Here is a 27,042-nt window from a genome sequence, read left to right on the forward strand (position 1 = left end):
GTGGATTTGTCAAGCCTGAAAGATCACACGTTTCTAGGGACTTCAGAAGCAAACAAAGGCGGGGGATGATGGGTGCCTTCCAGGTTTCCACGCTACAGGATGCTGGGTCCACTCAATCCGTTGTGGCTCTCACCGACCAGACAAAGAAACGTTTAGGTGCTAATGGGTAAAAAAAATATAATAAAAAAGTGGGTAAAACCAATAATATATATTTTAGACAATAAATTTTAGGCACATATAAACACCTATTCTGTTTGTGTGAAGGAGTTCAAGTCTCAGCAGGGAAAATTAAAAGGAACAGGAATACATGAACATTATTGGACGTACACTCGGAAATTCAAGAAACGAAAGGCAACCACCCAAATTATATGTAAAAAAAAAAAATCAATTAGGAGTGAAATTTGATGGTGAAACGTAACTGATTTGCTCGGTTAAATGTTGGTTTAACCAATATATTCTTCTCCTCAATCCTCTTTCTACCCGATGATGCCCACCATTTTAATCTTTCCCCAGCTAATTTGACTAGTCTGCAATTCATTCATTCAGTTGTTATTCTTTTTTTTTTTTTTTGGAGTTGAAGATTAATTGCAACAAAAAAAATCAAATTTAGTATTTAACAGAAGATGCCAAAGAAGTACTAGTTGTATATAATGCCAAAGAGGTACTTATAGATAAAAGGAAAAATCGTTTAAAATGATCCCTACATTTTATTAGATAAATTTTTTTCGTTCTTCACTTTTAAAATATTAATTTTACGTCCTTTCCAAATTCAAATCAATAAAATTTTGTTTCAACCTAAGTTTTTGAACATTTTTTTAATCTGAAATTACGACATAATCACATGTGATCATCTTTCATGTATAAAACGACTTGTTCTCACTTGTTTAGAGGTAGAAACGAATATGAATCAGATTAGATAATACATTTTTAGAGAAAAAATAAATATAGTTTGGATCAAATTTCATTTTTTATATGAAAATTTAAATATGGATGGATCACTTGTTTAATTACAAATGGTATCTAATTTTTCTTGCTAATAAAAAATGATCAAGTGTGAGTTACTTGATGAATTCAAAGTAAAAATTGGTCAAAAATTTAAATTAAGACTAAATTTTATTGATTTAAACTTAAAAGGGTTGTAAAGCTAATATTTTAAAAATGAAAGATAAAAAAATTTATTTAAAAAAATCTGAACGACGTTTTAAATAATTATTCCTAGATAAAATATTGAAGTACTACTATTAATCGTCATAAACTGGCATGGTTATTGGTTAATCGACCCGGTAAAGTGTTTGCGGACGAAACACTCCAGCCAAGGTGGCAGCGGGCGACGCATCCAAGATAAAAATGAATGGTGTATACACTTATGGGTATTTAAAAAAGATAACTTCATACAATTTGAATGTGAATTTTAAACTTTACCAAAATAAAAAAAAAATTTACACATGTCACGTGCATCTAATCGTTAGGTTATAAATTGTTAACATAGAAAAAATTTGATTACATTTTTTATAATGTAAAAAAATTAATTAATCATAGAAAAAACTAATCATATTTTTATAATTAATGAACAATAGTATATTTGAATATTTCCTAAACACAAAATATTTAACTACTGATAGTTAATAAGTTTGTTTGGATGGTATCTTATATGGAAAAAATTTATTCGATTACATTATAAATGTGTTTTCTTAATCACTTTTTTCTAATCTTTCTATCTAGTTTTTTTAAATGTCACATACATACATCATATCACCAAAAAAAATTTAATATTTTTTAAAAATTATTCTAAATAATCTTCTATCCAAACACACTTATGAAGACTAATATACTAGTATTACTTCTTTTCCGTCGCAAATGAAAGAAGTGAAGGAAGAAAGCAGTGGTAATCATTAAGTGTTTGGATAGCACTATTATCTCAAACAATATTTCGCTTGCATCATAAACACATTTCCCAACTCACCTTTTTATATTCTCAACTACCTTTTTATCTCACATACATCGCATCACAAAAAGTACTACAATAATTATTCCAAATAATACCCTATCCAAACAAACCAGCTTAAAGAGTGTCGAATGGAAATGATACATTGATCGAACGAGCCACAATCCTTAGACCCACTGCCATGGCCAGTTGAAAGGATCACTTCAATATTACAAAACAATTAATATGTTCTTCAAACTGTTTTATTTCTTCAAACTAGTAGGAAAAAGAATTTAATAATACCATGTGACGACGGTCACCTTGACCCTACCGCTATAAAGAAAGGACCGGGGCTTCTTGTATTTCCAGTTACCTCGGTCCGAGGTTGTATCAATTTGGCTCCTCAATGAAATGCCGAGCCCCTCAGCGTCTCGACTAATGAATTGTCCCTAATAATTGACACCTTGAGGGACCCCCAACATCTACATGAAAGAAAGACATGACGTTTGACGAGATCTGACCGCTGCTACATCTTGTCAACACAGACAGGACACACAGGCTGTCAGATCCTAGGGAATTGGAGTCCACCATCAGGTCCATCCTTCCCTCCGGTTGATCTTCTATAAATATCATTCCCTCCTAAATAAAGGGAGAGAACTCTCTACTATTTTCATTTACATTATTCATTTTCCAAAAAACTAACTTAATCATCGGAGGTATTCTGGGAGAAAAAGCCCTGTCTAGTGTGTGTATCAGGAAAAATACAGCACAAAGTCACGTCGCTCGGGAAGAGGACGTATTAGGTCAGTTCGGCTTGACCGTTCAGAAATAATCTTTTCACCATGCAATGAGAGCAACAAATGAGACTTGAATATACTGCTAATTGATAAAACAGGTCACGTACACTAAATGCTAAACAAGCCAATGAAAAGCAATGGGCGCTTGATTTATTAATAGGGCATTGTTAATACCACTTAATATCTTTTATATTTTTTACAAAGAAGAAAATAAAGCATCATAAAGAAAAAAAAAAGTAAAGTGGTTTTTCAGATAAAATTTGTTGAAAACAAGAAAATTTATTTTCCTACAAGAAATAAATGGCGCAGTTTTTCCTCTTCGAAAAAAAATTATAGCATCAACCAACTCTCATGATAGTCAACCAACTTTCTCCATAACGTATCTGAGTCAACTCGTCATATTTCTTATGAGAAAAAAAAAAAAAGAAATGAGCAAAGGGAGGTTTATTCTTACAACCTTCTCTAATTCAGTTGTAATTACTAATTGATTGATTTTTTTCAAAAATATAATTGACTGAGTAAAAATTGTGCACCAAGCTACAAAAAGAAATGGAATTGTTTTTTAAAAAAAAAAAAAAAAGTTAAAGCATTATTTAACGTGAACTCATTAGTCTTGAAACATTACTCAACGTGTACTCATTTACAAACTAACAAGTCATATCTCTCAATTGATCGGGCTGAATTGAACTTAAATTGAGATCAAATGAAATTGATACGATCAAATTCGAGTAAGTCAATATAAAATCGAGATAGAGTTCGAATTGAACTCAAGTTCAAACTTATTAACTCAAATCAAATCGAACTCGAGTAGCACTGCTTGAACTCAAAATTTAACTTGATTCGATTCCACTCCTTTTTTTTAATTTACTTGTTCAGAGCAAACTTTGGTTTCTTACTTTCTTGTACTTACCGACAATGTTGAAATGTTGGCCCCACTTGTAGTTGCCATCCCCGGAAAGCTTCTGAATTAGCAGTTGATATTCGCGTGCTTCTCCGCGTTAGCCAAAATTTGAAGGTTAAGAAATAAGAACTACTGACAAAGAGAACTACAGCAGACAAGTTAAACGTGGCTGTTCACGCGCGATATAGAAATAGATGCAAACGAAGATACAACCATACTCGGAACATGGCCAATTTGGGAATTATGCCAGTTTGTAGAACGCTGTAAGCATCATGTATCATGACACAATTCAATTAGACCTGCCAGTTCCTAATAACCTTTCACGCATAAGACACAAAGTACAGGTCTTTCTTTTTCTTGGAGTCGATGAAGTTCTAGTTTTCTTGTTCTACGAAGATGATGAAGGTCTAGTTGCTTCTGTATTTTGGCTCTGCCATAGCGTAATGGTAAACAATAGCCATAAGAAATATGAACACGCCGAGAAAGCTCGCAAAGAATCCCAAAGTCTGATCATCCATCACTGCAATAACAGTTATTCAAGACAATTATTTAGCGTTAGAGTTAAGATGGTTATCTCAGTCAAAAGTAGTACTTTATTGAAGGACGTAGTAAAATGATGCTTGCTCTATTAATTCCATGACGGTCAGAAAAATCTGTTACCTTTGCTTGGAAACGTAAAAAATAAATACAAATAAATAAATAAATAAGAACACGGAGCAACTTGCAAACTACAAGAACTCTTCATGATGTTCCCAGCTTTTTACAATCCTCTGTTTTTCAAAATGGCTACCTCAATTCCCTCAAAAGACAAGATCCTCCACACCCCCCCCCCCCAACAAAAAAAAAAAAAAAAAAAACTCAGATGCCTACTTCTGGTCAACTACCCTTTCGTAGTACCAATTCATTCATCATTTTCTTAAACCCCTATGACAATGAAGTGACATGGATAATAGACGCCCTATAGTGTCAATGCACCCAACTCATTTTTAATCTATTCCACAACAAAACTGGGTATTTCTTTCACAAGATTCTCACAATCTTCGTTGATTGGAGACTCTAAATAACAATTATTAAAGAAAATCAATATATTATTTTCACAAGGCCACGGTATCTAAACAAAACAGGCAACCATCAAGAATGCCACCCTTGACTCATCGTACTCTTCACATAGGAAGTAAAAATCTGATCGAAGAATTATTGCAACTGTCCTCAATAATGTATCCCTATCTCATTATATATGAATCACACATCAAAATCAAGAACCCACCTCTAAGATTCCTACAACATCCTTACCTTCAATAATTGTCATCATAACGTCAAAAGAAATACTAAGATAATCCATCATATACATGTTTCTTCGTTTTTTTCCTTTCCTGAAAAATGGATGCACGAGCTATTCTTGATTAACTTATCCCATCTAATAGACACGAGAAGCTAGCTTTGACACACATCTTTCTGAATGTGTATGAACGTAATAACATCATTTTATACAAGAAATTGCAGCTGAATCAGCTCAATTCTCTGAAGGTACGAGGTTTGACACTACTCTTGTGACTGAGTTAAACAACTGCTCCATAACGAGGGTAAAAAAAAAAAGTAGCAATTAGCAAATACACAAACATATTACACAGCTATTGGCCAAAGTCATTTTCCCCCCCAAAAAAAAAAAAGAGAATTCCTGATAGTTAAACAGGAAGAACTAGAATAGACAAATTCAAAAGGGAGAAAAGATGGACAAGAACGGGAAAAAAAAAAAAAAGAAGAAGACGGAAAGCAGAAGGCGATCGCAGTGGGATTCGAACCCACGACCTTTAGATCCGGAGTCTAACGCGATATCCACTCCGCTATGCGATCCCTTTCTAATTTTGCATTGGAATGGAATTCTTGGTTCAATTCAGAAGAAAACAGCATACATACGAAAGAAAGTGACAATTGAGATCTGAACTTTTAGCCCGGTTTTCAGTTTTCACCCCATCTATCATCATCTGATCTAAGACAGTTACGAATGTCATAAATGGTTCCAAACTGAAGCTAATAAATGCAAATACATCCAAAACCTTTTGTTGTCTCCACTCTTTTTGCTTTCAAAAATATGAGAGAGTCTAGTAATTTATTCGTTACGTGAGGGAAAAAATTTAAAAATATTGGACGCATGGACGAGATTTTCATACAAATAGACGGAAGGACAGATCGCTAGTGGTCATACCTTTTTCCGATGATAAAAATATAAATAAAAGGCCAAGAGTTTCCGGTGAACCGCGGACGTCGACGTCGTCCTCGTAAACCAATCACGCTCGCGTCGCAAATGAAGAGAGCAAACCGCAAACGTTAGTGAGTATAGCCCAGGGTTTATTGCTAATTTATAGAGGGGTACTTCCGGAACTGAGGCTGATGAATGAGGGTAGTTTGGGAATTTAGAAAAATGCACTGCAGAAAAATAAGAAAATGTAAGTGTGGCTACTGGGATTCGAGCCCAGGTCTCCACGGCCACAACGTGGAATTCTTACCACTAAACTACAGCCACTTTGTGTATATTCGTTTGCTAAATTTACTAACAAGGAATAAGTAATCTATTAGATCTAGATTGTCTAATGACTATACTAAAAGTAAATTGATGGTATTCAGTGCTAATAAAATCAGCTTCTTATCCTTTTCCAATTTAGAATCACTAGCAAAGCCACTGAATTAATCTTTGTGTCCGTATATTCTGCCACGATTATCATCAAATCTTGAATCCAAAATATCATGCTTATAATTTCTCATACTTTACTATTCAATCCAATCCTTCCCTAATAATACGAGATTCGTACTGCTAATAGCTATTAAACTTTTGTAGTGTATTAACAAACATCATGAAGACTTTCCTTTGGCGCATGTCCCTAATACATGCATATATATTCTCTCAGATATTTTCATTAAGTTGATAGAAATTTCCTCATCAAATAAGATCCTATTCGTACGTTTTCAGCCTAAAAAGGGAAGAAAGTTGCAATTTGGTATATAACTTGCGTGTAAATGACACAGCAGATAACATGAAATCACCAAAGACGATGACAGCTGCTGTCCAATAGTTGGTGCATACTACGTCACTGCAATTACAGGCTTGCCTAACTCGCAATAAATCCAATCGCCCGAGCAACAAAAAATGTCTAAAACCCATAATCACCCAAATTAATTTTGCTAATGGATCAAATTAACTACAGCCTATGTGGCAGATCAACGCTCGCATCATCTCCTGCAATACAAAGTAGGGATAATTTTAGAAATCATCCATGAGGTTTCTAACTATTTCACTAGCCTTTCATAAGTTTCAAAAATTGCGCTAACTTCATGAAGTTAATTATCTTGTAATATTTAACTCCAACCAATACCTACGAAGTGATATTAGAAGAGAGAAAATAATATGATTTTAACATTGTCCCTCATCTATTATATTATTTAATATCAATCTACATATTAAAGAAAAATACTAAATTTTATTGTTTATTAATAGGGATCAAATCATATATAACATCCAAATTAGTATATTATTTTATATTTTTTACGTAATACAAGATTCAAATTATTCTTTTCATACTCATTGCCAAATATGATCAACAACAAATAATCAAAAACTTTGCAACCAATATTACAGAAAACAAACTTTAACATCATAAATATTCTTATCAATATATTCATGTTAGTTGTTGAGTTTTTTTATGTTAAAATTTGCTCTTTGTAATATTTTGATTACAAAATTTTTAATTATCTGTTACTAATTTTGTTTGACTATAGATTTGTAACTGAAAAGAGTAATTTAGATCTTATATTAAGTGAAATATATTGAATAATATACTATTTTTGATATCATATGTGATTTAATTTCTAATAATAAATAGCAAATTCTAGTGCTTTCTTTAATAATTGGGTCGGTATTAAATTAATTAAACAATTTAGTAGATAAGGAGCAATAGTGAGATCATATTATTATCTTTTCTCTGCTAAACATTACTTTTTAATTGTTGATTGAATTTAGATATTATAAGAGAATAAATCTTAAGGGTGATTAATGTAATGTTCAAAATTTAAAGGGAGGCCAGTGGAATAGTTAAAAACTTCAGAGGAGGTTTCTGAAATTATCCCTGCAAAGTAATAAAAAAAAAAAGAAATTTATACACCGCTCCGATAGTATGAAGATGTGGCCCACCTTGACTAAATTAGACGGCTTACGAAGAAGAAATCGCCTAACTGGCCGAACACAGGAAGCTACTGTACTCTTTCTTGCTCTACGGGACCCCCCCCACCGCATCAGTTTCGCAAGCGGTGTTTATAAGCGTGGAGACATCAACGTAGGACTACGTTTTAAAACCTCAGAATTCATCTGATTCAGACTCAACAGAGGTAAACTGCAAAACGTTGTGGGTTTAACCCTTTTTGTTCTTTAATTTGTATTCAATCTATTCTTAATGATCTTATGCAATCAACGTGATTGTTAAACATTTTGACATGTTTGGGACACTTGATTTGTTTAGATTTAGATCTGAAATCGTCAGGTGTGGGACTACACTTTCGTTTATTTCAAGCTTCCATCACGCTCTTCACACACACATTTAAATCTGGTTCTTTTTTTTTTTCTTTTCTCGTTGCCGTGATCTTGAAGATTTTTCAATCTTTCTGTCTCTCTCAAAGGTTGGTACAGTTTGGTGTGGAGCCAATTATTAATGCATGCTTTTCATGTCTGTTGTTTGTCTGAATTTTGCTGTCGAGCATTAAAGTTTTTCGGTTATATAAGCACAAAGCTCAAGTTTTGCCGATTGCTGCATTTTGTTAATACAACTACATTCTTGAGAATTGTATCAGGTGATCAAAGCTTCAAATTTCTGTCCGTGGGAACGAGTTGGGGATTGCAATTAAATCTTCCTTTGTTTTTCTTTTCGTCGTTATTATTGTTTTTAGATCATTGTTTGAATTGGTATCAAGATGCAAACTTTACCAGAATTACTATGTTTTATTGGGATTGACTGGAATTAAATGGCCATTTTTGGGTTTTGTTGGATTTGGTTCAGGAAGTAGAGAAGTGAAACAAATGGCCAAGGAAGTTTCAAACGGAGAGAACCATGTGACCACAAAACCACCCCCGGAGCCCTCGCCTCTGAGAAATGCCAAATTTTTTCAGGTAAAAATATGCGTAAACCCCCTTCATCGTGGATTTTTTTTTTCTAAATAGATAATAATGTAGTTTTAGGAGGGCACAAGCATAGAACAAACAGACAACCATTATAAGATAGAGTAGAAATTTGAAAGTTTTAGAGACATTTTGACTGTTTATTAATTTTGTTCCCTGTGGTTGGATGCACGTTCATGTGCACTTCAATCCAATTCTTTTGTCTGATGGTTACTCCAGATTCCTTTCTCTTTTGTTCTCCGTTAATTCTTGGCTGTCATACGGAAATTGTTTTTATCCTGAACAGGCAAATATGAGAATTTTGGTAACTGGTGGCGCTGGATTCATAGGCTCTCACCTGGTTGACAGATTAATGCAGAATGAGAAAAACGAGGTGAAATTCTTAGCTCATGCTGTTTTTTGCAGCAGTTAGTATTAGGATATGGCTATTTAACGGGCTGTAGGAATTGGATATTTGTTCTTTTTGGTCTTTATACTAGAATTTACTGTGATTTTCACTAGGTGATTGTCGTGGATAACTACTTTACTGGGTCAAAAGACAACTTAAAGCAATGGATTGGACATCCAAGATTTGAGCTTATTCGTCATGGTATGCTATTGTCTTAATAGTTATAATATCCTTAGTATGAGAAACTAATATATTAGGCACCAGATTTTCTTGAATTATTATGCTTTCAGTGATTTCAACAATATAAAAAATGAGAGTGATAAATAATGTTTCTCATCTGATGTTTGTGGAGACTCTGAATACTACTTTGAACAACCATGGATCACATCTCCTCAACCATTACAAACTCTGGAACCAGGGTTTCCGATTTAGGTGTTCTTCCTCTTCAGTTGCTCGTATAATATGGAGATGCTAATCGTTTTCTTCTTGGTTTTAAAGTCTGTCACATGTTATATCCTGTTTCCATTTTGTGTTTGGATTTAAATATATTTCATTGAGTTGAAGATACTTTAGATGGCACTTCAGGTAAGGAATGTTAATTGTTTTATTTTTATGATTTGCAGATGTAACAGAACCATTGTTAGTTGAGGTTGATCAAATATACCATCTTGCTTGTCCTGCATCCCCTATCTTTTACAAGTACAATCCTGTGAAGGTTTGTAACCAGGATATTCTCCGTCAACATTGTTATTTTGTGGCCTGTATGTCTGCTACTCAACTAATTCTTGCACTTTGAGGGAGTTCTCCTTCCTCCTCCTTATTGGTCTTTATGGCTTAATCTTGTCAAACTTGTTTTCACGTATAGACTTTTTACAGCTGTGACTTCATCATTGTTAACTTCTTCTGGTTCTCACTTTTTCTTGTCATGGTAGACGATCAAGACTAATGTGATTGGGACGCTTAACATGCTGGGACTTGCTAAGCGTGTTGGGGCAAGGTACTTTTCAAGTTCCCCTCTCTCTATATTTGTTGGGTAGAACCACATTTCATTATATTTGCTTTTGCCACAGGATTTTGCTGACATCAACTTCTGAGGTTTATGGAGATCCTCTAGTGCATCCTCAAACTGAGAGCTACTGGGGAAATGTTAACCCAATTGGTATACTGATCAACCTATCTTTTAGTTCTTGATGATGAATTTGCTAACCCACTAATTGACTGATACTTGAGGAAAATTTGATTTCTTGTATGTTGCCAGTACTCATGACTTCAGTCAATGAGCGAGTGCTTAATTACGACTTTTTTCTTGAAATTGCTACAGTTATTGCTAACTGATTTTTCTGGCTCAAAGTGTGTAGAATTATAGATGTTGTAGAACAGTGATTCATATTTCACGCCAGAATTTCTTGAAATAGCTAAATATTAAACTCCCTAGCTTAGAACTGGTTTTCTGCATCGCTTGGTTTTTCCTTGGAAGTTCAGACTAAAGACAGTTATTGTCTGCTTTATCTATGGAACTGTAGCCTGAGTTTCATCAAACATGCTAAGAACATGCCTCTGGTTTTATTTGAATGTGATCATGCAAAGAAAAGCACGTACTTATTGCCTCTATGTTAATTGCAGGAGTTAGGAGCTGTTATGACGAGGGGAAAAGGGTTGCTGAGACTTTAATGTTTGATTACCATAGACAGCATGGAATTGGTAAGTTCCCCGCTCACTCTAGATCCACTTGCTCATGGAAAACTTTCAACATGTAGTTAATTTCTTTTCCAATGTAATGCATTGTTTAACTGCTATTGAAATGGTGCTAATGTAACGCATTTGTAATTGATGTGGAACTGTAATTATGTGGCAGAGATACGGATTGCTAGGATCTTCAATACTTATGGACCTCGTATGAATATTGATGATGGTAGGGTGGTCAGCAATTTCATAGCTCAAGCAATTCGGTATGTTACTTTAGTCCGTAGCTCCTAGCTCCTCAATTTACCTTTGCAAGTCTTACTGCAAAAGCATTTTCTACCTTGTTGATTGTCCACAATGTTAATGGAAGAGTGCTTTAATGTTTGCCATCTGCAAGATGATAGTCATGTAACTTTGAGATTTCTGCTAAATTTACTCACAAATGCACTACCTGTTCTTCCTCCACATGCACAGCGATGAACCGTTGACAGTCCAGTTGCCTGGTACACAAACGCGAAGTTTTTGTTACGTCTCTGACATGGTATGCATCCTTACTGAACTACACACTTATCATGTCTGACTTTGCCTTGATGCCTAATCCATAATTCAAATCGTGAAGGTTGATGGTCTGATTCGTCTTATGGAGGGAGAGCACACTGGTCCTGTTAACATTGGCAATCCAGGTGATTTGCTCTAACTTTAATTTAAGATTTCCTCTGTCCTTGCTTTCTCATTTCTATTAACTCCATCTTTCTCTTTTTCTCGTGTTGCCGAATGTTTTCAAATAGGTGAATTTACTATGATCGAACTTGCGGAGACTGTGAAGGAGGTAGCATCTTGACTCATGCTCGAATAAGAGAAATTTTTTTTTTTCTCAAGCTACTTCTGTACATTTTTTAAGCTCATAATGAACTAACTCGGATAGCTTAGTAAATCTAATTAATTGTTGTGCTTTTGCAGCTTATCAATCCCGAAGTGGAGATCATCACTGTTGAAAACACCCCTGATGATCCTCGTCAGCGAAAACCAGACATCACAAAAGCCAAGGAGTTGTTAGGCTGGGAGCCAAAGGTCAAATTACGAGAAGGCCTTCCCCTCATGGAGGATGATTTCCGAAAGAGGCTTGAGATCTCCCGGAAGAATTGAACTAAAACTTGTTCAAATACTTGATACGTCCATGTCATACTGGAAATTTCCTACTCTCTCCCCTTATTATTCCTCCTCATCCCTTTTCGCGCTTTAAGCTGTAGAGAATGAGCTACATTCAAAATTTGCGTCATAATATATAAATTAGTGAAAATGTGAGTGGTCAGACTGGCCTCCTTATGTTTGAGACTCAAGATGGTTTTTATGCCTTTATGTGGCCATTGTGTTAGTTGAACAGAAAAAGGTTTTGAAGTTGGTCCGAAGATGGACTTTTTTTTTAAAAGGAAAACTAATACTAAATAAAAGAGCGAAAGAAAGGTCTATCCAATGTGAAACACTAACTGAATTTTAACTGAATTTCTCATAAAATTGAAACTTGATTCAATTACATTGATCAAACCCAACCAGATCAAAGTAGCGCCCCGTTTACCTAAAAACCCATTGCAAAAAAAATAAACGAAAAAAGAAGGAAAGACAAAGGGGCGGGCCAATCTACCCAAAATTCAACCACCGAAGCCATAGAGAGTCCTGCCCTGCCTCTTCAAAGCGTAAACTACATCCATGGCGGTGACGGTCTTCCTCCTAGCGTGCTCTGTGTAAGTGACGGCGTCGCGAATCACATTCTCCAAGAAGATCTTAAGAACCCCTCTGGTCTCCTCGTAGATCAGCCCACTGATTCTCTTCACTCCACCCCTTCTAGCCAGCCTCCGAATTGCCGGCTTCGTGATGCCCTGAATGTTATCTCGGAGCACCTTACGGTGGCGCTTTGCTCCTCCCTTGCCCAATCCCTTGCCTCCCTTTCCACGGCCTGACATTTTCTCCACAAATATTTGTGTGACTTGGAAGTTATCAACTTCTGTTGATTGTGGCAATTGGGCAAGTAGACTGGGTTCGTTTATATAAAGGGATCTGAAGGTGAAAGCGGGGCTTGAAATTCTGGCGGCTGTTTTAATTTTTAGTTTTGGGCAATTGGGCGGTTAGTTGTGAATTTCCATTTACTATTTGATTTTTTATGGATCAGGCGAAAATCGACGGTGGATATTTCGCTATTTCTTTGGTTCAATCTGGATCCATGACCTGGCCGAGTAGCGAGCGTACGATTTACGTCTGATGGATGGCGGGACCTCGAATTTGGTCCAAGGCTGATCCTTGACGTGGAGGCATATTAATTTACGATTACCTAAATCATTTTTCCCTGCATCCCATTGCTTGCCTTGCCTTTTGCCACGTGACTGCATGATGCCACTAGTTGCTCCAAAGCCTCTAAACCTCGAAAACATTTTTTGAAATTTATCATTTCCCCAAGGTGAAAGCATTTCTTTTTTTAGGGATAATTGATATTTTGGAAGTGCAAATGTACACATATACATGTTGCAATTTATTGATATAACCCTTAAATGTAGTTGTAAAATAATTAAGCATCAAGAGAATAGTTTATGTTGAAAAATTGCTAGTTCCACACCAAAATGAACAAATATCCAAGCTAATGTTCCTAATTACTTAGATGCCACAAGAGATGAGTCCAAAAGCATTCGTTACTTCAACCTAGTCGCATAACAATCAAATAAATTAAGGTTTGAAGATTTTAAGGTAAGAGAGGTAATGCATGCATAACTTGTATTGCATGTCAGGCCATTATCCACAATTATTTAGATTTTTTTATGTATAGCCTATATAAAGAATCTTGTTAGGGTTACATGCAACATCACTTGCTATAAAACCTAGATTTTGATTGAAAATGGAAGGAAACATGGTGTGTTTGGATAGAGGTTTATTTGCCAAAAAATTTTTTAATTACATCACAAACATTTTTTAAAATAATTTTTTATCTTTTTAACTATCTTTTTATATCATACACATCACATCAAAAAAGATGTTAAAACGTTTTTCTTAAAATATTATTTCAAATAATCTCCTATGCAAAATAATTTTGAGGTCCATTACCCTCTAGACAAATTCTTTTTTTTTTTTAAAAAAAAAAACCTCTAGACAAATTCTACTAGCAATAAATTTTGGAATTTTGAAAAGAATATTCTTGATTCATAGTAGCTATCATAAAGTATACAGTTTTCTCTTAAGCTTTGGTACGCAAATGGTATGTGGCCCAGTCTCCGTCAAACTTGACTTTATTAAAATCCATTTGAGGCCCAGCCCAATACAGAAGCTAAATTGAGCCCTTTCACTAACTACTTGTGGGTCTTTTTATCTCCCGTCTCAACTCGCAGGAGTCTCATTACCAGTTTTCAGCTGACCACCTGAGTGTATTCCAATTCCATCGAGAAGTGAGAGAGAAATGAGGAAATTTGATCCGTGGCCGGTGTTTTTCAGGAGAGAATGGAATCGGTGCTGGCCTTTCCTCGTCGGCTTCGCTGTCACTGGCACCATCATCACTAAGTTGTCCCTCAGCCTCACCGGTCAGCCCGCCCGCCTTTACCCTCTTGCTGTTTTCCTGTATTTATTTTGTATTTGTTATTCATTTTCTATTATCTTCATAATTTTTGTGCCTGACTTTTACTTTTTAATTATCTTGGTGGGATGATTGATTGATCTGGCAGAGGAGGACGCCAAGAACTCTCCGTTTGTGCAGAGGCACAAGAAACACTGATTAGAAAATAGTAAGTCCGTTATCTGTTCTATTAAACTAGCCCTAGCAAAGCTTTTCCAGATTTTAGATCCAATCCACGAACTCTCTTTGTTCGTTACTATTTTAATCGTGGCTCTTGATTCTTACATTGTTTGGTTTATTTTCTATGTTCTTCGTTCGAGTGTGCCCATCTTTCTCTTTTCTTCGTTCGTTTGGAGAAAAGTTTGAGTCCTTAATTGCGCCGTTGTTTTAATTGTAACTGACTGAAGCAACATTAGGTTGATTGTTTGGTTCTCAAATCTCAACATTCACACACTTGCCCTCGCCTAGTTTTCAATTTGCCCATTATTTGCAAGTGGAAGTCAAAATTGTTTGCGGATTACATCATTTCTTGGTGTATGGTTGTTGGTAGTACCATATCATTATTTTTCCAGGGTGATGCACATATTGTATACTTTTGTGGCATTATTCGAATAATCCAAACTGTTGATGATATGACGGACATCGTTGCCTATGAGTTAGCATTCAGATACTTGACCTAAGTATAAGATGCCCCATGAGTTCATAAATTCCCCCATTGCCAAGCTCTTTACTCAGTTTTGTTAGACTAATGATGACAGTGGTATCTACAATGAATGAAATAAATTGAGTTGTTTCTTGCCCTCATGCATGATTATTTATATAATATAGTGCTTGAACTGACTCTAATTGAGGCATTGTTGAGAGTACATTCGAGAAGTTGCTCAGTTAAAAGTTCCTGAGTTGTGCCTTGCACGAGGAGCAACGTCTTTGTGGCAACTGGAATATCTTCTGAAAGTATTAATCCACTTGTGGGCATGATTATGTTTGCTTTAGCTATTTATGACTAAAGAAGTAAGCTACTATCCTGGGAAAGTTATGTATAAGGGAAAGTGCATTTTGTGTGCAAAGTTTCAACAAGTTAAAACTAGTATAAATAGCAGCTCCAAAGGTACTCTGAAATTTACATTTTCCCAGCTAAATATATGTTAAAGAACAGGTCAAATGCTAACTATGCAGAAGCTTGCTGCGGTAGATGATTTCCTTAATGTGCAATTATGCTTATTATTAGCGTTTTTCATGTAATTGTGATATTTTAGATGACAACTTGAGATGTCGCTACCCTACCTGTTTTTCGTCGTACATCATAAGTTCACTAGCTATTTTTACAATGTATGGCTTTTGTTTCTAATAAATCTTCAACTTTAATTGCATTTACGGCTCTGATGTCCTGATTATTTGGCTATTGTATTCTGATTTGGCTAAATACATGAATTCACCTAGAAGTTCCCCTTGATGTAAAATAATCTACAAGTAAAAGATTAATCCTTCTTGTGTTCTGGTTAGCTAAAAACCATTTCCTGATCGTCAACGTCACCTCCTGTATTCATTCTGGTTAATAATTGTTATCTCACATTTAAGTTATGAGCTGGTGAACAGATTTGTTCTTCTTTTAAGTTTTTATGTACTAAAGTACAGTCTAGACAGGACTAAATATTTGGATCTTTTTCATTCTACTGACTTTGTTTCGTTTACATTTGCAGGTGAATTTCTTTACGTATGATTTCCTGATAAGTGGAGACTCTTTACAGTGTTGGAAAGGGTTTCATCTCTGTAATTTTCTTTTCCGGATTTGTTGAGCACTAGTATCAAAAAATGATGGCTCTGGTTGCATAAATGTTCTCTTAACCTATCTGGGTGCAAAACTAGCTTGAGTTTCTATAAACTGATACTGCAAAGTTCGGGATTTTGTGGTTTTATTGGTTCAGTTTATTCAGACATGACCTTTGAAATCTTTCACTGCATTGAGATTCTGTTATGAAGGTGACAGATGTGTAATGTGCAAAACAGTTCCCATGTCCGAGATTAGTTCTGAATAGTTAGAACTGTGTCTTGCACGCACAACAGCAGAAGCAAATTGGTAATGTGATGCCATTTTGCCTTATCTGAAATCATAAATGGAAGTACTGAAACTTCCTACCATCTAGATTGCATGCATACCGTGAAAATATGCATCATGAGCTGCAGTGTGTGATCGAATGGCTCATTCAAGCATGAGAGCTATTGGACTGCAACCAGTTTTAGTCAATACGTGCAGGAGAAATTATCATTAGCTGTGTTAACTTGGTCCCGGAACCATTTGGATATTTATGTGTGCCTTTCGATCTTGAAATAAAAAAAAAAAAAAAAAAACCTCTTGCAGGCACGTACGGAGTAGAACAATTTTCTTGTGAATGTTTCACTGCATTAAGATTCTACTGCACTAGGCTTCATTAAAGAAGATTTCAACTTTTCAAGAGCAACTAAATTTCGGGCATGGTTAATTGTAGAACTGGATACAAAGAAGTCAAAACTCTCTAGTGATTCTCTGCAATCTGCACCATGTACTGGTAGACACAAAGGGTTGGTCCAGCTCAAAATCCAGCTAATTTTGGAGTTAGATCTTTAAATTCCTTTTCTAGCAAATTTTTGGATTGCAAGAGATGGTCCTGAATATCCGAGCAAGGAGCTTTTGTTCTACTTGGTCATTTCTCCGCGGATGAAAGTTCTTGAGAACCCCATGAAAGTGATGCTGTACAGAATGCAACGAATCAGACTCGGAGTGAATACGTTCGACTTCTCCGTGCTTTTGTTTGTTCAAGAACCGGACAAGTGAAAAAAAGAAAGAAAAAGGCAATCAAATTGACGAAAGAATCGATTGCATTTTTTTCCTTCACTGTATTCAACAGTAAAAAAATATGAAGGCTCTTATCTGTTTCAGAACAAAGTAGTAATCCAGCTATACGAATTGAAAATACAATCTGGAATACTACAAGACTCGTCGCATGCCATTCCGCTTGGCCTTTCTGGCGCTCACCTTATCCTAGTCTTGAGCACATAAAATTATTGCTCCTCCTGTTCCCCTGTTTCTTGCCCCCGAGACTTCTTAAAGCCTCAAACTTGCCTTTATCCTCCCAAAACCTCCGGCTACGAGCCTTCTTCACAACGTTCGAGTTTTGAGGTGGCGAATTGGTGACTACCGCACATCCCTGCTTAATTAAAAAATTCACTCAACAACATGTATCTGTTCAGTTTTTTTCAATAACTAGTAGCTATAGATAAAAGCTTCGGCAGAAAGTGGAAAAATACAGAAAAATGACTTCTAGAGTTCAAAATCCCATACAAAATAGGCTGTGGTTGCTATCATTCTCAACTTCATCGTCTTCTTCTTTGTGCAATTCCGTAAGTTTAAAGAAGACCCGTTTCACAAATAGGACCCGTTTCACAAATAGGTCCCTTTTCGGGAAGAGAATGTCGTGGTCTTCTTCAAGACGAAATCTTTACTGTACTTGCAGTACCAGCAGAGGCAGCACTATGGATTCTAATACTAGTCCCAGTAGTGGCAGGCAAAATGCTGAGCCTTTTGTCATCACAACTCCGCTTTATTATGTGAATGCCCCGCCTCACATGGGCAGCGCCTATACTACCGTTGCTGCTGACGCCATTGCTCGTTTTCAGGTTCCATCTCTTTGTCCTTTCCATATTTTTTTTCTCCCCTTATTTGGAGCGTAGAATTGTTTATTTAATTCAAAATATTACTTGGATAGGGGTTAGTTTTCTCTTCAATAATTGTCCAAAGACACTAAAAGTTTGAGATGGAACCTTAGAAAGATAAGGGTACAGTCAAAGCAACAATGGATGGTATCTTCGTTTGAAAATCAGATAACTTCTTAGGGTAATTGATGCTAAAGTTTCATTAATTTTCTCTTGGGGTAAATGATGCTAATGTTTCATTAATTTTCTCTACCAAGGTGCATTTTTGCCATTTAATCTCACATCTTCCTGCCTTTGCATGCAAAAGTTTTAGTTGAGTTATTCTTGTGCTAATAATAGAAGGGAGCCACCTTAGAATATAGGCTGATTAAGGAATGTAAATTTTAATCCTTGTTCATAATTCTAAGTGCAGAGGCTTCTTGGGAATAAGGTTGTATTCATTACTGGCACAGATGAGCATGGGGAAAAGATTGCTACTGCTGCGGCTGCCTGTGGTTGTAGCCCTGCTGAACACTGCAATGTCGTATCACAGGCTTACAGGACACTCTGGAGAGATGTATACTTAGATGCTTCTATATGACTTTCTTAATTCTGAAGCATCTAACTAGAACGAGACTTTGTTCTTATTTCAATCCTTTTTACTCGGATTGCAGTTAGGCATTGCTTATGATAAGTTCATCCGGACCACTGATCCTAAGCATGAAGCAATTGTGAAGGAATTCTACTCTAAGGTCTTAGCAAATGGTGACATTTATCGGGCGGATTACGAGGGACTGTATTGTGTAAATTGTGAAGAGTACAAGGTCATACCTCATATTTAAATTTTATTTATTTTGCTTTTGGGTTGTTTCATTATCTTTGTTATATGCATCACTTGAGCCTGAGTTGCCTGATTTACCAGACATGAAGTGCACACAATTTCTGCTTGTTAAAAAGAGCGCATGCTATATAACTATGCAGGAAACTTGTAAAAACTTATTCTTTCTCTGGATCCCTCCATGAATAGAAATGCTTAACCTTGGGAGTGGAGATGTAAACAGTAAAATGTTTGGATAAGTTCATAAACTGTCTGTTCAAGTATTTGAAACCCGTGAATTTATATTTTGGGATAGTTCATTACTTTGTTCTCTTGTTGTTCATATCACTTTCTCTGATGAATGAGAGTTTGTTGTTCCTCGCATTGAATTTAGACATTGTACTTATGGCTTTAGTAGAACAAGTTTCAGAGAGATTATCCTGGAGAGACCAGCAGGGGCGAACATTATTTGGGAGGTAAAAGGGGAATAATTACCAGAAATCATGTGTTTGCAAACGGTTAATTTATAATTTTATATTTTCAGTGCAGTGAGAACCATCAATTTAGAATAAAATAAAAAATAAATCAATTTAGAATCTAGGATAGGTACTAGTGGGACCTTTCTTGTCCCTCGATAAATTAGGAAAGCAATATAAAAGGGGTTGAGAAGGCTTTATAAAAGGGGTGCTCCACCTTTTGCTTTTGGTAGAGGGAGAGAGAGTGCCTAGCTAGCATTACTTATTCGTTTGTCTTTATTTTGTTTGAGATGTTATAAGCTCCTTTGTGTTTCACCGACTGTGGCAGTACATGGGATGTTTTGCCTTATGCATGTACACTTTAAGTAGAAACTAATCATCAGCAGTGTTTCCTGGTGAAGGAAAATGAGCTGCAGATAACTTAGCAAGTTCATGATGTATTAAGGATATCCAAAACATTCTGTTACAGAAAAACTGAATGGTCTTCTGCTGTGTGCTCTTTAGCCTTAGTTTATAGTGTTTACCATATGCTATAAGCAGTGAGCTATGGTGGTATTGTTTCTTTTGCATCTGGTTCGGTAAATTTTTGCTCTGTTAAATTTCAGGAGGAAAAGGAATTGCTGGACAACAACTGTTGTCCCATCCACCTAAAACCATGTGTTGCCAAAAAAGAAGACAATTACTTCTTTGCCCTGTCAAAGTATGAAGGATTCCTAGGAAAGATGCTAAGTGAGAATCCAGAATTTGTGCAGCCTTCTTTTCGCTTGAATGAGGTATGACAGCACAATCTTATTGCTCCTGGATTTTTGATGATCTTTTTTGCACGTACTATTTGTTTGACTAATATGTATCATCTGATATAGTTGTGGAGCTGTGAATTGAATAATTGATTGAGCTGGGAGAACCTGATGCTGGCTTGCACATGACATATACACTTTTCATATGTTAAAAAGTTTTATGCATCTATCTGTAATTCAACTTATGCTTCATTTTATTTTTGTAGCTTGATTTTAAGTTCTGAGTTTTTAATTTTTATTATTAATGTGAACTTCATTGCATTTACCACCTTTGAATTTTAATGGAAAAATAATTAGAATCCGAAGAATGTATACATGGGTTCTGATTAGATTGTTTCAATTTGGTTACTATCTCTTAGACCTATTCCTCGTATGCAACAGTTTGAGGCAAATGGAAGTGGTCAGTAGGAAGGGACACCAAAACTTCTAATTTAGTCTTCTATTCTTGAGTCTAAACTACTTTGGAAATTGTAGTAAACTGACCTTGAGCTCCGTAATATACTCAAATTATGCAAAACATTCAGTTCCATGATTGAAATAGATTATACAGTTGAAACCTTGTGAAAGTGGAGAGGATTCATGGAATTGGAGAGAATAATCACTGCAGATCCTACTACAACATGCTACGAGGATGACTGGAAAGAAGATTTCCTCAGTATGCTATTTGGGGAAAAGGCTCCAAAGGAAGCAGCATTCTTGTCCTCGCGGTAGCGGTAATGCAATAAACTTACAAACCAAACAGCGTATGGGAGATCTGGTGAATATACAGGAATGGTTTTAAATAAACTTACAGTTTGGACTGTCATGTAAATGCGGGGTAATGGTTTTAAATATGTTAGGATGTCATTGGGTCATACCAAGAAGGGTTTCAGATGTTATGTTTTGTTGGAGAAGGCACGTAAATATAGAGGAAATGGAAGACCTTAGGAATGTGCAGGACTTGCAGTGTTTTGGTAATCTGGAATGATAGAAATACGGGAGCTTCTCAACACCTTAAACCTCCAGCGAGCTTGAAGCACTGGTTTTGTTTTGTATGTTCTCTTGGAGTGGGCAGACTATTCCTACATGCATAGCTTCTGTCCAAACTTCAGTTTGTATTGTATACCTTCTGATAGAGGGAATACCCTTTTTTAGTATAGTGCTGGATTCTCCTTTTGCTTAAGAAAAGCAACCCTGGTGCACGATAAACCTTATGTTGTAATGTCATTGCTGGAGTAGATTGAACTAAACACTATCCTTCCAATTAAGAGTATTCATTCAAATTTCTACTCATAAAACTTAAAGGGATGACTTCATTGAAATGATGATTGCACTCATGCCTATATATTTTTACCTGGCTCCATATGCATTTTTTTTTTATTAATTTTTATCTCCCACTAAAGATGTTCTTCATTAAGCATTACTAAAGTCCTGCTTCAGAGTACATTATGACTAGTGGGTGTTATCTGTTCCTTTATCAAGCTCATTTTCATTTTTTATTTCTGACGTAGAACTCTATTTAGGTACAAAGCTGGATTACAAGTGGGTTGCGAGATTTTTCCATTTCCCGTGCATCAGTAGATTGGGGTATAGAGGTCCCTAATGATGCCAAGCAAACTATATATGTTTGGTTTGATGCTTTAGTAGGGTGAGTTACTTAATTCATTCTTCAAAACCGGTAGTTCTTGACTTGAGTTTAAATGCCTTCTCCATTAATCTGACTGTTTGGTTTTGCATTGCTTCATCTTTTAGCATGGAATTGCTTGACAAGCTTCCTCAAACTTAATTTTGTTCAGTTCATTTTCTTTCTTACTCTTTCGATTTGTTTCAGTATTGTAGCAATCTCACTTTCAAGTTTTTTTTTTTTTTAATTTCCCTTTTTTCATGCTTTTTCTTCCTGGTTCAAGGTGGAGTAGCCCCTCTTTAGAGGTTCCTCCAATACTTCTTTTGGTTATTCTGCTTATACTTCCTTCTCTTTCTTTTATTTATCTTGAGCAGTTATATTTCTGCTTTATTGAATGATGGGGAGCAGCCAAACTTACAGACTGCAATCTCATCAGGCTGGCCCACATCTCTGCACTTAATTGGCAAGGTATGGTCTCTTTTTGCTTACTTTATGATTAAGGCTGTGAAGCTTCTCTTTTTATGCTTACCTCAGAGATATAGAGATGAGATAAGATGTACATGATATATTATACTCCTTCCTTCTTGGCTCCAAAATCTATTGCAGCTACAAGAACATGAAAAGGACAACTGCTCTGTATGTTAGGTTCTTATGGTGTTCATCTGATATGAAGAACTTCATTCCACTTATTTTATAGCATTTAACTTCTCCAGTGAAAAGCAAGTGAGTCTTATAATAGTATCATGCTGAGCAAGCGTTTACAAAGTCTCTTGATTACAGAAACATCATTCTTTACCTTTTAATGTTTTATTTGCACTTATTAAGAATTTTCTGATCTACAACTGCATATTTCTGTTACTTTTTACCTTTTTTTGTCTTCACTGTTAATGCGATAAATTGTTTCTATATTTTCTGTTCTTGTTTCTTTAATGTGTTCACGAGAGATGTCTGTATTACCCATTTTAGGAGGCAGCCTGTAAGTAGCATGTGGTTTAGTCTGTCAAAATCAAACCATGTACATCCTATTGATGGGAAAACCATTGTTCTGCTTGGCTTGGGATAATAACACGTGGTGTAGCTTTTTAACATTCATTCCCGCTTGTCTCCTCCAACTTCTTATGTTTTATTAATTATCACCTTCAGCATATAGCAATAGCAGCATCAAATAATCTGCTTGGTCCTCATTGCAATCTTGCCCATCTGATTGAATTTTATGATTTAATGTGTTCAATATTTCTTATTTTAACAAATAGATGAATCAATTTCTGACATTTCCATGCAGGATATATTACGGTTTCATGCAGTTTATTGGCCAGCTATGCTCATGTCAGCTGGACTCCAACTTCCTAAGATGGTATTTGGCCATGGGTTTTTGACAAAGGTACTTAATCCTGAATAATATTTGTATTCTTCTTTGTCTTAATGGAATGTTTTCCTAGAATTCTGTACGGTAGTTTTATTCAATTCTTTTTGGACTTGTTATATATCAAGGACCATGATTGTGTTAGACGTTCAGAAATTAACTCTTCAGTTATGGTTCATAATTAGCTATTCCTGCTTTTAAAACCTTCCATGGATCATTACTACAATACCTTGGTTTTAGAATTCCACGTAGTAAAGGTTAGTATTCCTCCAAAAAAAACTATGTATTTTGAACTGAGAAGAAGAATTGAATGATAAGTGATGTGATTTCACTATTTATATGATTTATATACTTCGATTCCTGCAGCAATGTTTTTCATTTTAACAATCTTAGGATGGCAACAAGATGGGCAAGTCACTGGGAAATACACTAGAACCAACTGATTTGGTGCAAAGATTTGGACCTGATGCTGTCAGGTACTTTTTCCTCAAGGAGGTTGAATTTGGTAGTGATGGGGATTACTCTGAGAGCCGTTTCATTAATACTGTCAATGCACATCTTGCTAACACAATTGGTAATTTCCAATTCCTAAAATTTGGCATTGTTTGGGTCCATCATGCATTCCTCTTTAGGCTCTGGTAATTGGTTTTTTCAAGGCTGACCTTTTAGTCACTTCTGCAAGGGAATCTTCTGAACCGAACACTTGGGCTTCTGAAGAAAAATTGTCAATCAACTTTGGCTGTTGATTCAGCCATTGCTGCTGAGGGAAATACATTCAAAGATGCAGTGGAGATGTTGGTAAACTATGCATATTACGTATTCTATCTGTAAAAAGTCTGGCATGTGATAGTCGTTATTGCTTTTGCAGATATCTTTTGTCTTATAATATACAGAGAATTAGTGGGGGAGATTCTACAGTGCTTTGTTTTAGTTTATTTAACTCCACAATATGTATACGTGTGTAAATCAAAATCATTTGGTGTAGTACTACAATCATTGTAAGATACTAGTTACCACATGCATAGACTTTTAGGGCTAAGGTTAATAATGAGCTTCTATGTACATAGTTGTGCCAAAACCTTTTCATATGGATAGGCTCTTCTGTATCTGTCAACTTCTTCTTGAAGTTACCACTGATCCTTGAGTTACATGTTTTTTCTCTGCTATTTATCCAAAAAGGGTGATATCTTTCACTTCTTATAGTTTGAAAAGTAACTTTTGATCATTTAAATGATCTTCACATGTAGGCATATTCCATAAAGCAAATGTTGTTTTCTTGTGATTCCTGATTAGGATTGTTGCGTATGCAGTTCAATTTTTTACAGCTTTTATTCTGCATGGTCTGAACCAGAAAATTTTCCCCCTTTCATGTAAACTGCAGAGCTCCAATATTAAACAGTCATTCTGCAGCTGTTAGCCTCATGCTTAGTTTGTGAATATATACCATTTAGTCAGCCATTTTTGTTAAGACAAAATCAAGTAATTGCTACCCATGCAAACTCTTGGCAAATTTGTCAGACTAAAGAAAATGCCAAGAATGAAAAAATCTAATTTGAAGTTTAAACATCTGTTGGGAATGTTTTATTACATGTTATTTTGAAGGCATATAGAGTTGACTGTTAATTACTTGTTGGAAAAGACAAAAGTGTTGGCCAGAGGAGGCCATAATGAAGGAAGAAAATACATAGCAGAAGTCAAATTTATAGCAAATTCCCTTTGGACAGTAAGACTTTTTGTTCAAGTAAATTAGATCTCCATATTTAGCCATTCACCATCAAAAGAACATTATAACTACTATTCAGGATACTGTGTCATCTTGGGATAGGATTCCTCAATCTCAGGAGAATTGGAGACTGCCAGTGGAGTGGGGAATCCGTACTAGTTGCATGAGGTAGATTAGTTGGTTAGAGTTCCAGCAGTGTAATGGTTGTACAAGGAAGATTAGTTAATGTTTAGAATTCTAGCAGCTTCCCTCTTAGATAGATGGCACACTTTTCAACCATGTGAGGGTTCACAGATTAGGCCCATCCCTCTCTTCCTTGTCCTAGCTATCCTCAATTTTCCCTGGACTCTTCTCCTGGACTGAGAGATTCCTCATGTGTTGTCTCTCTCTCTCTCTCTATCTCTCTCTGCACTTTTGCTTTATTATGAATTTATTCACAGTGTTGTTTGCTTGATTTTGTTCCTAGGTCACGAAGGCGAAAACTCATTATGAAACCCTTGCTCTCTCGTCAGCTTGCGAAGCTGTGCTGGAGATTGGTAATGCTGGGAACTTGTACATGAATCAACAGGCGCCTTGGTCTCTTTTTAAGCAAGGAGGTGCTGCTTCTGAAACTGCAGCGAAGGTTCCTTTCCTTGGCCATTTGCTTTCATGAGGAATAGCTTGTATGGAATTTGTTATAGTTTTTAACAGACATCATTATGAAATAACTCATGTTTATATGTTATGCAATGCATCGTAACATCGGGTCTACACTGCATGTCCAGTTTTTATATGTGCGGTAGAAGTGCAAGTAAGTTCCTTTTGGTACGACTCCCGAAATTCACCAAAAAATCACTTCACTGGCATTAAAAATTGCCTTCATTGTGCACCTTAGGTCTACCTGTTCTTTGTGTCATTCTATGGGGTTACCCATTTGTTGCTTTAAAGAGTACAGTAGCATAGGGACTACATGGACATTTATGATTTCTGGTGATTTCAATTTGATGGTTATTTGAGCTAAGGTTTTGTTTTTTTGCTTTTAAAGATAGTTCTCTTGCAGTTATGATGGACCTTGCAAGTGTGCACAATAATTTCTTGATTTTGCTGTCATTGTTATTGGTGCTAAGTGTTTGTTTCTAAGTTGTGGATAGGAACTTGTAATTGTGCTGGAAGCAATGAGGATCATAGCCATAGTTTTGTCCCCTGTTACACCAAGCTTATGTTTGAGAATATTCAACCAGCTGGGCTACACAGAGGACCAATTCGACACCATCACCTGGGTCTCTTTCTCTCTCTCTATTTCAAATGCACACTCACCAAGATATGCACTGCCATATCCACATGTGCACATACATCACAAAATTTTGCTGCATCCTTGCTGCACATGACTTGTTCTAGCATCTTGCAGAGTGATGCCAAGTGGGGTGGGCTTAAGGCTGGACAGGTTATGGCACAGCCGAAACCTGTCTTTTCCAGGATTGAGAACCAAATAGAAGATGGTAATGGAGGCGAAACAGTAAAGCAGGGGAGTAAAGAAAAGGAAAATATAAATCAAAATAAGAGCCCTATTGAAGTGTGAAAGTTTTGGTTCCAGCGCAGGTAATTGATGAAGTCCTTTCCAATGATCCAGAGGAGTTGGATGAAAACCTTTTGAAGAGGTTGGAAGTAGCTCATTCATTCGGTGAGGAAACAGAAGAGCTACTGAATGGATTTGGAACAGTTGATTGAAAACTCTGTGGAGACTTTTCTCCATTTTGGTGTGCTTGCTGCATTGCTGGTTCTGGTGTTTGACATGCGTAGCTCTGATATCATAATTCGCTTGCAGGAGAGTCGATTGCCATTCTTCTTGATAAAGCGACATAAAAGTCTCATATTGCAAATGTGAAGGTAGTTACCTCAAAGGCCTTATATTGTTTTTGGCCCTTCTGGCATAATGCTACTGAACTTCCAATTGTGATCCATCAATAACTTAGATGACGATGATCCAGCTATCATTCTCCTGAAAAAGAAATATCTTTACTTTGTTTACATTTACTCTTTTAGTTCTTTTTCTTTTTGCTTTGCGTTTTATTTCATAATATCCACACACAAAAAAAAAAGAAACTAGAATTTCTTTTCTTTAACACATGTTGGCAAGTGTTCTTTATTGCCAAAGGTCCCGAAGCA

At 36.0% G+C, this 27,042-nt stretch overlaps 4 protein-coding genes, 1 long non-coding RNA gene and 2 other non-coding genes across 10 annotated transcripts; 3 read left to right on the forward strand and 4 right to left on the reverse strand.

Annotated features, from left to right (window-relative positions):
• Window positions 1-3,768: 3,768 nt before the first annotated feature.
• LOC113730515 (uncharacterized) lies at window positions 3,769-5,956 on the reverse strand. The gene is made up of 2 exons (XR_003458350.2): window positions 5,829-5,956; window positions 3,769-4,142 (listed from the first exon to the last, which is right to left on the reverse strand). It is a non-coding gene; the product is annotated as an uncharacterized lncRNA (long non-coding RNA).
• TRNAR-CCG (transfer RNA arginine (anticodon CCG)) lies at window positions 5,404-5,476 on the reverse strand. Its single transcript has one exon. It is a non-coding gene; the product is annotated as a tRNA-Arg (tRNA).
• Window positions 5,957-6,074: 118 nt separating the features above from the next.
• TRNAH-GUG (transfer RNA histidin (anticodon GUG)) lies at window positions 6,075-6,146 on the reverse strand. Its single transcript has one exon. It is a non-coding gene; the product is annotated as a tRNA-His (tRNA).
• A 1,717-nt stretch (window positions 6,147-7,863) lies between these two features.
• Window positions 7,864-12,197, forward strand: LOC113730516 (UDP-glucuronic acid decarboxylase 6). Of its 2 annotated transcripts, none has more exons than XM_027255229.2 (13): window positions 7,864-8,002; window positions 8,668-8,777; window positions 9,073-9,159; window positions 9,288-9,375; window positions 9,798-9,889; window positions 10,107-10,171; window positions 10,245-10,333; window positions 10,798-10,875; window positions 11,030-11,123; window positions 11,332-11,398; window positions 11,477-11,540; window positions 11,646-11,686; window positions 11,818-12,197. In XM_027255229.2, exons 2-13 carry the CDS (start codon window positions 8,688-8,690, stop codon window positions 12,001-12,003), a joined length of 1,041 nt encoding a protein of 346 aa, XP_027111030.1. In that variant the 5' UTR covers window positions 7,864-8,002; window positions 8,668-8,687; the 3' UTR covers window positions 12,004-12,197. The 2 variants fall into 2 exon arrangements, with proteins under 2 accessions (XP_027111030.1, XP_027111029.1); XM_027255228.2 differs by lacking the exon at window positions 7,864-8,002 and adding an exon at window positions 8,297-8,461.
• Window positions 12,198-12,345: 148 nt separating this feature from the next.
• LOC113730517 (histone H4) lies at window positions 12,346-12,966 on the reverse strand. Its single transcript, XM_027255230.2, has one exon. It carries the CDS (start codon window positions 12,816-12,818, stop codon window positions 12,507-12,509), a length of 312 nt encoding a protein of 103 aa, XP_027111031.1. The 5' UTR covers window positions 12,819-12,966; the 3' UTR covers window positions 12,346-12,506.
• Window positions 12,967-14,214: 1,248 nt separating this feature from the next.
• LOC113730518 (ATP synthase small subunit 6-A, mitochondrial) lies at window positions 14,215-16,352 on the forward strand. The gene is made up of 3 exons (XM_027255231.2): window positions 14,215-14,417; window positions 14,559-14,618; window positions 16,150-16,352. Exons 1-2 carry the CDS (start codon window positions 14,297-14,299, stop codon window positions 14,606-14,608), a joined length of 171 nt encoding a protein of 56 aa, XP_027111032.1. The 5' UTR covers window positions 14,215-14,296; the 3' UTR covers window positions 14,609-14,618; window positions 16,150-16,352.
• Window positions 16,353-17,440: 1,088 nt separating this feature from the next.
• Window positions 17,441-26,904, forward strand: LOC113730519 (methionine--tRNA ligase, chloroplastic/mitochondrial-like). Of its 3 annotated transcripts, XM_027255233.2 has the most exons (12): window positions 17,447-18,103; window positions 18,552-18,695; window positions 18,793-18,942; window positions 20,017-20,184; window positions 21,711-21,835; window positions 22,186-22,279; window positions 23,094-23,192; window positions 23,568-23,748; window positions 23,857-23,972; window positions 25,364-25,519; window positions 26,028-26,156; window positions 26,285-26,904. In XM_027255233.2, exons 1-12 carry the CDS (start codon window positions 17,741-17,743, stop codon window positions 26,453-26,455), a joined length of 1,896 nt encoding a protein of 631 aa, XP_027111034.2. In that variant the 5' UTR covers window positions 17,447-17,740; the 3' UTR covers window positions 26,456-26,904. The 3 variants fall into 3 exon arrangements, 1 of the variants encoding a protein (XP_027111034.2); XR_011840137.1 differs by having other exon boundaries at window positions 17,441-18,103; window positions 23,857-23,968; window positions 25,364-26,156; window positions 26,285-26,397; XR_011840136.1 differs by lacking the exon at window positions 26,285-26,904 and having other exon boundaries at window positions 17,442-18,103; window positions 23,857-23,968; window positions 26,028-26,081.
• The last annotated feature ends 138 nt before the right edge of the window (window positions 26,905-27,042 follow it).

Source organism: Coffea arabica, chromosome 2e (assembly GCF_036785885.1).
Source record: "Coffea arabica cultivar ET-39 chromosome 2e, Coffea Arabica ET-39 HiFi, whole genome shotgun sequence".
Classification (NCBI taxonomy): domain Eukaryota; kingdom Viridiplantae; phylum Streptophyta; class Magnoliopsida; order Gentianales; family Rubiaceae; genus Coffea; species Coffea arabica.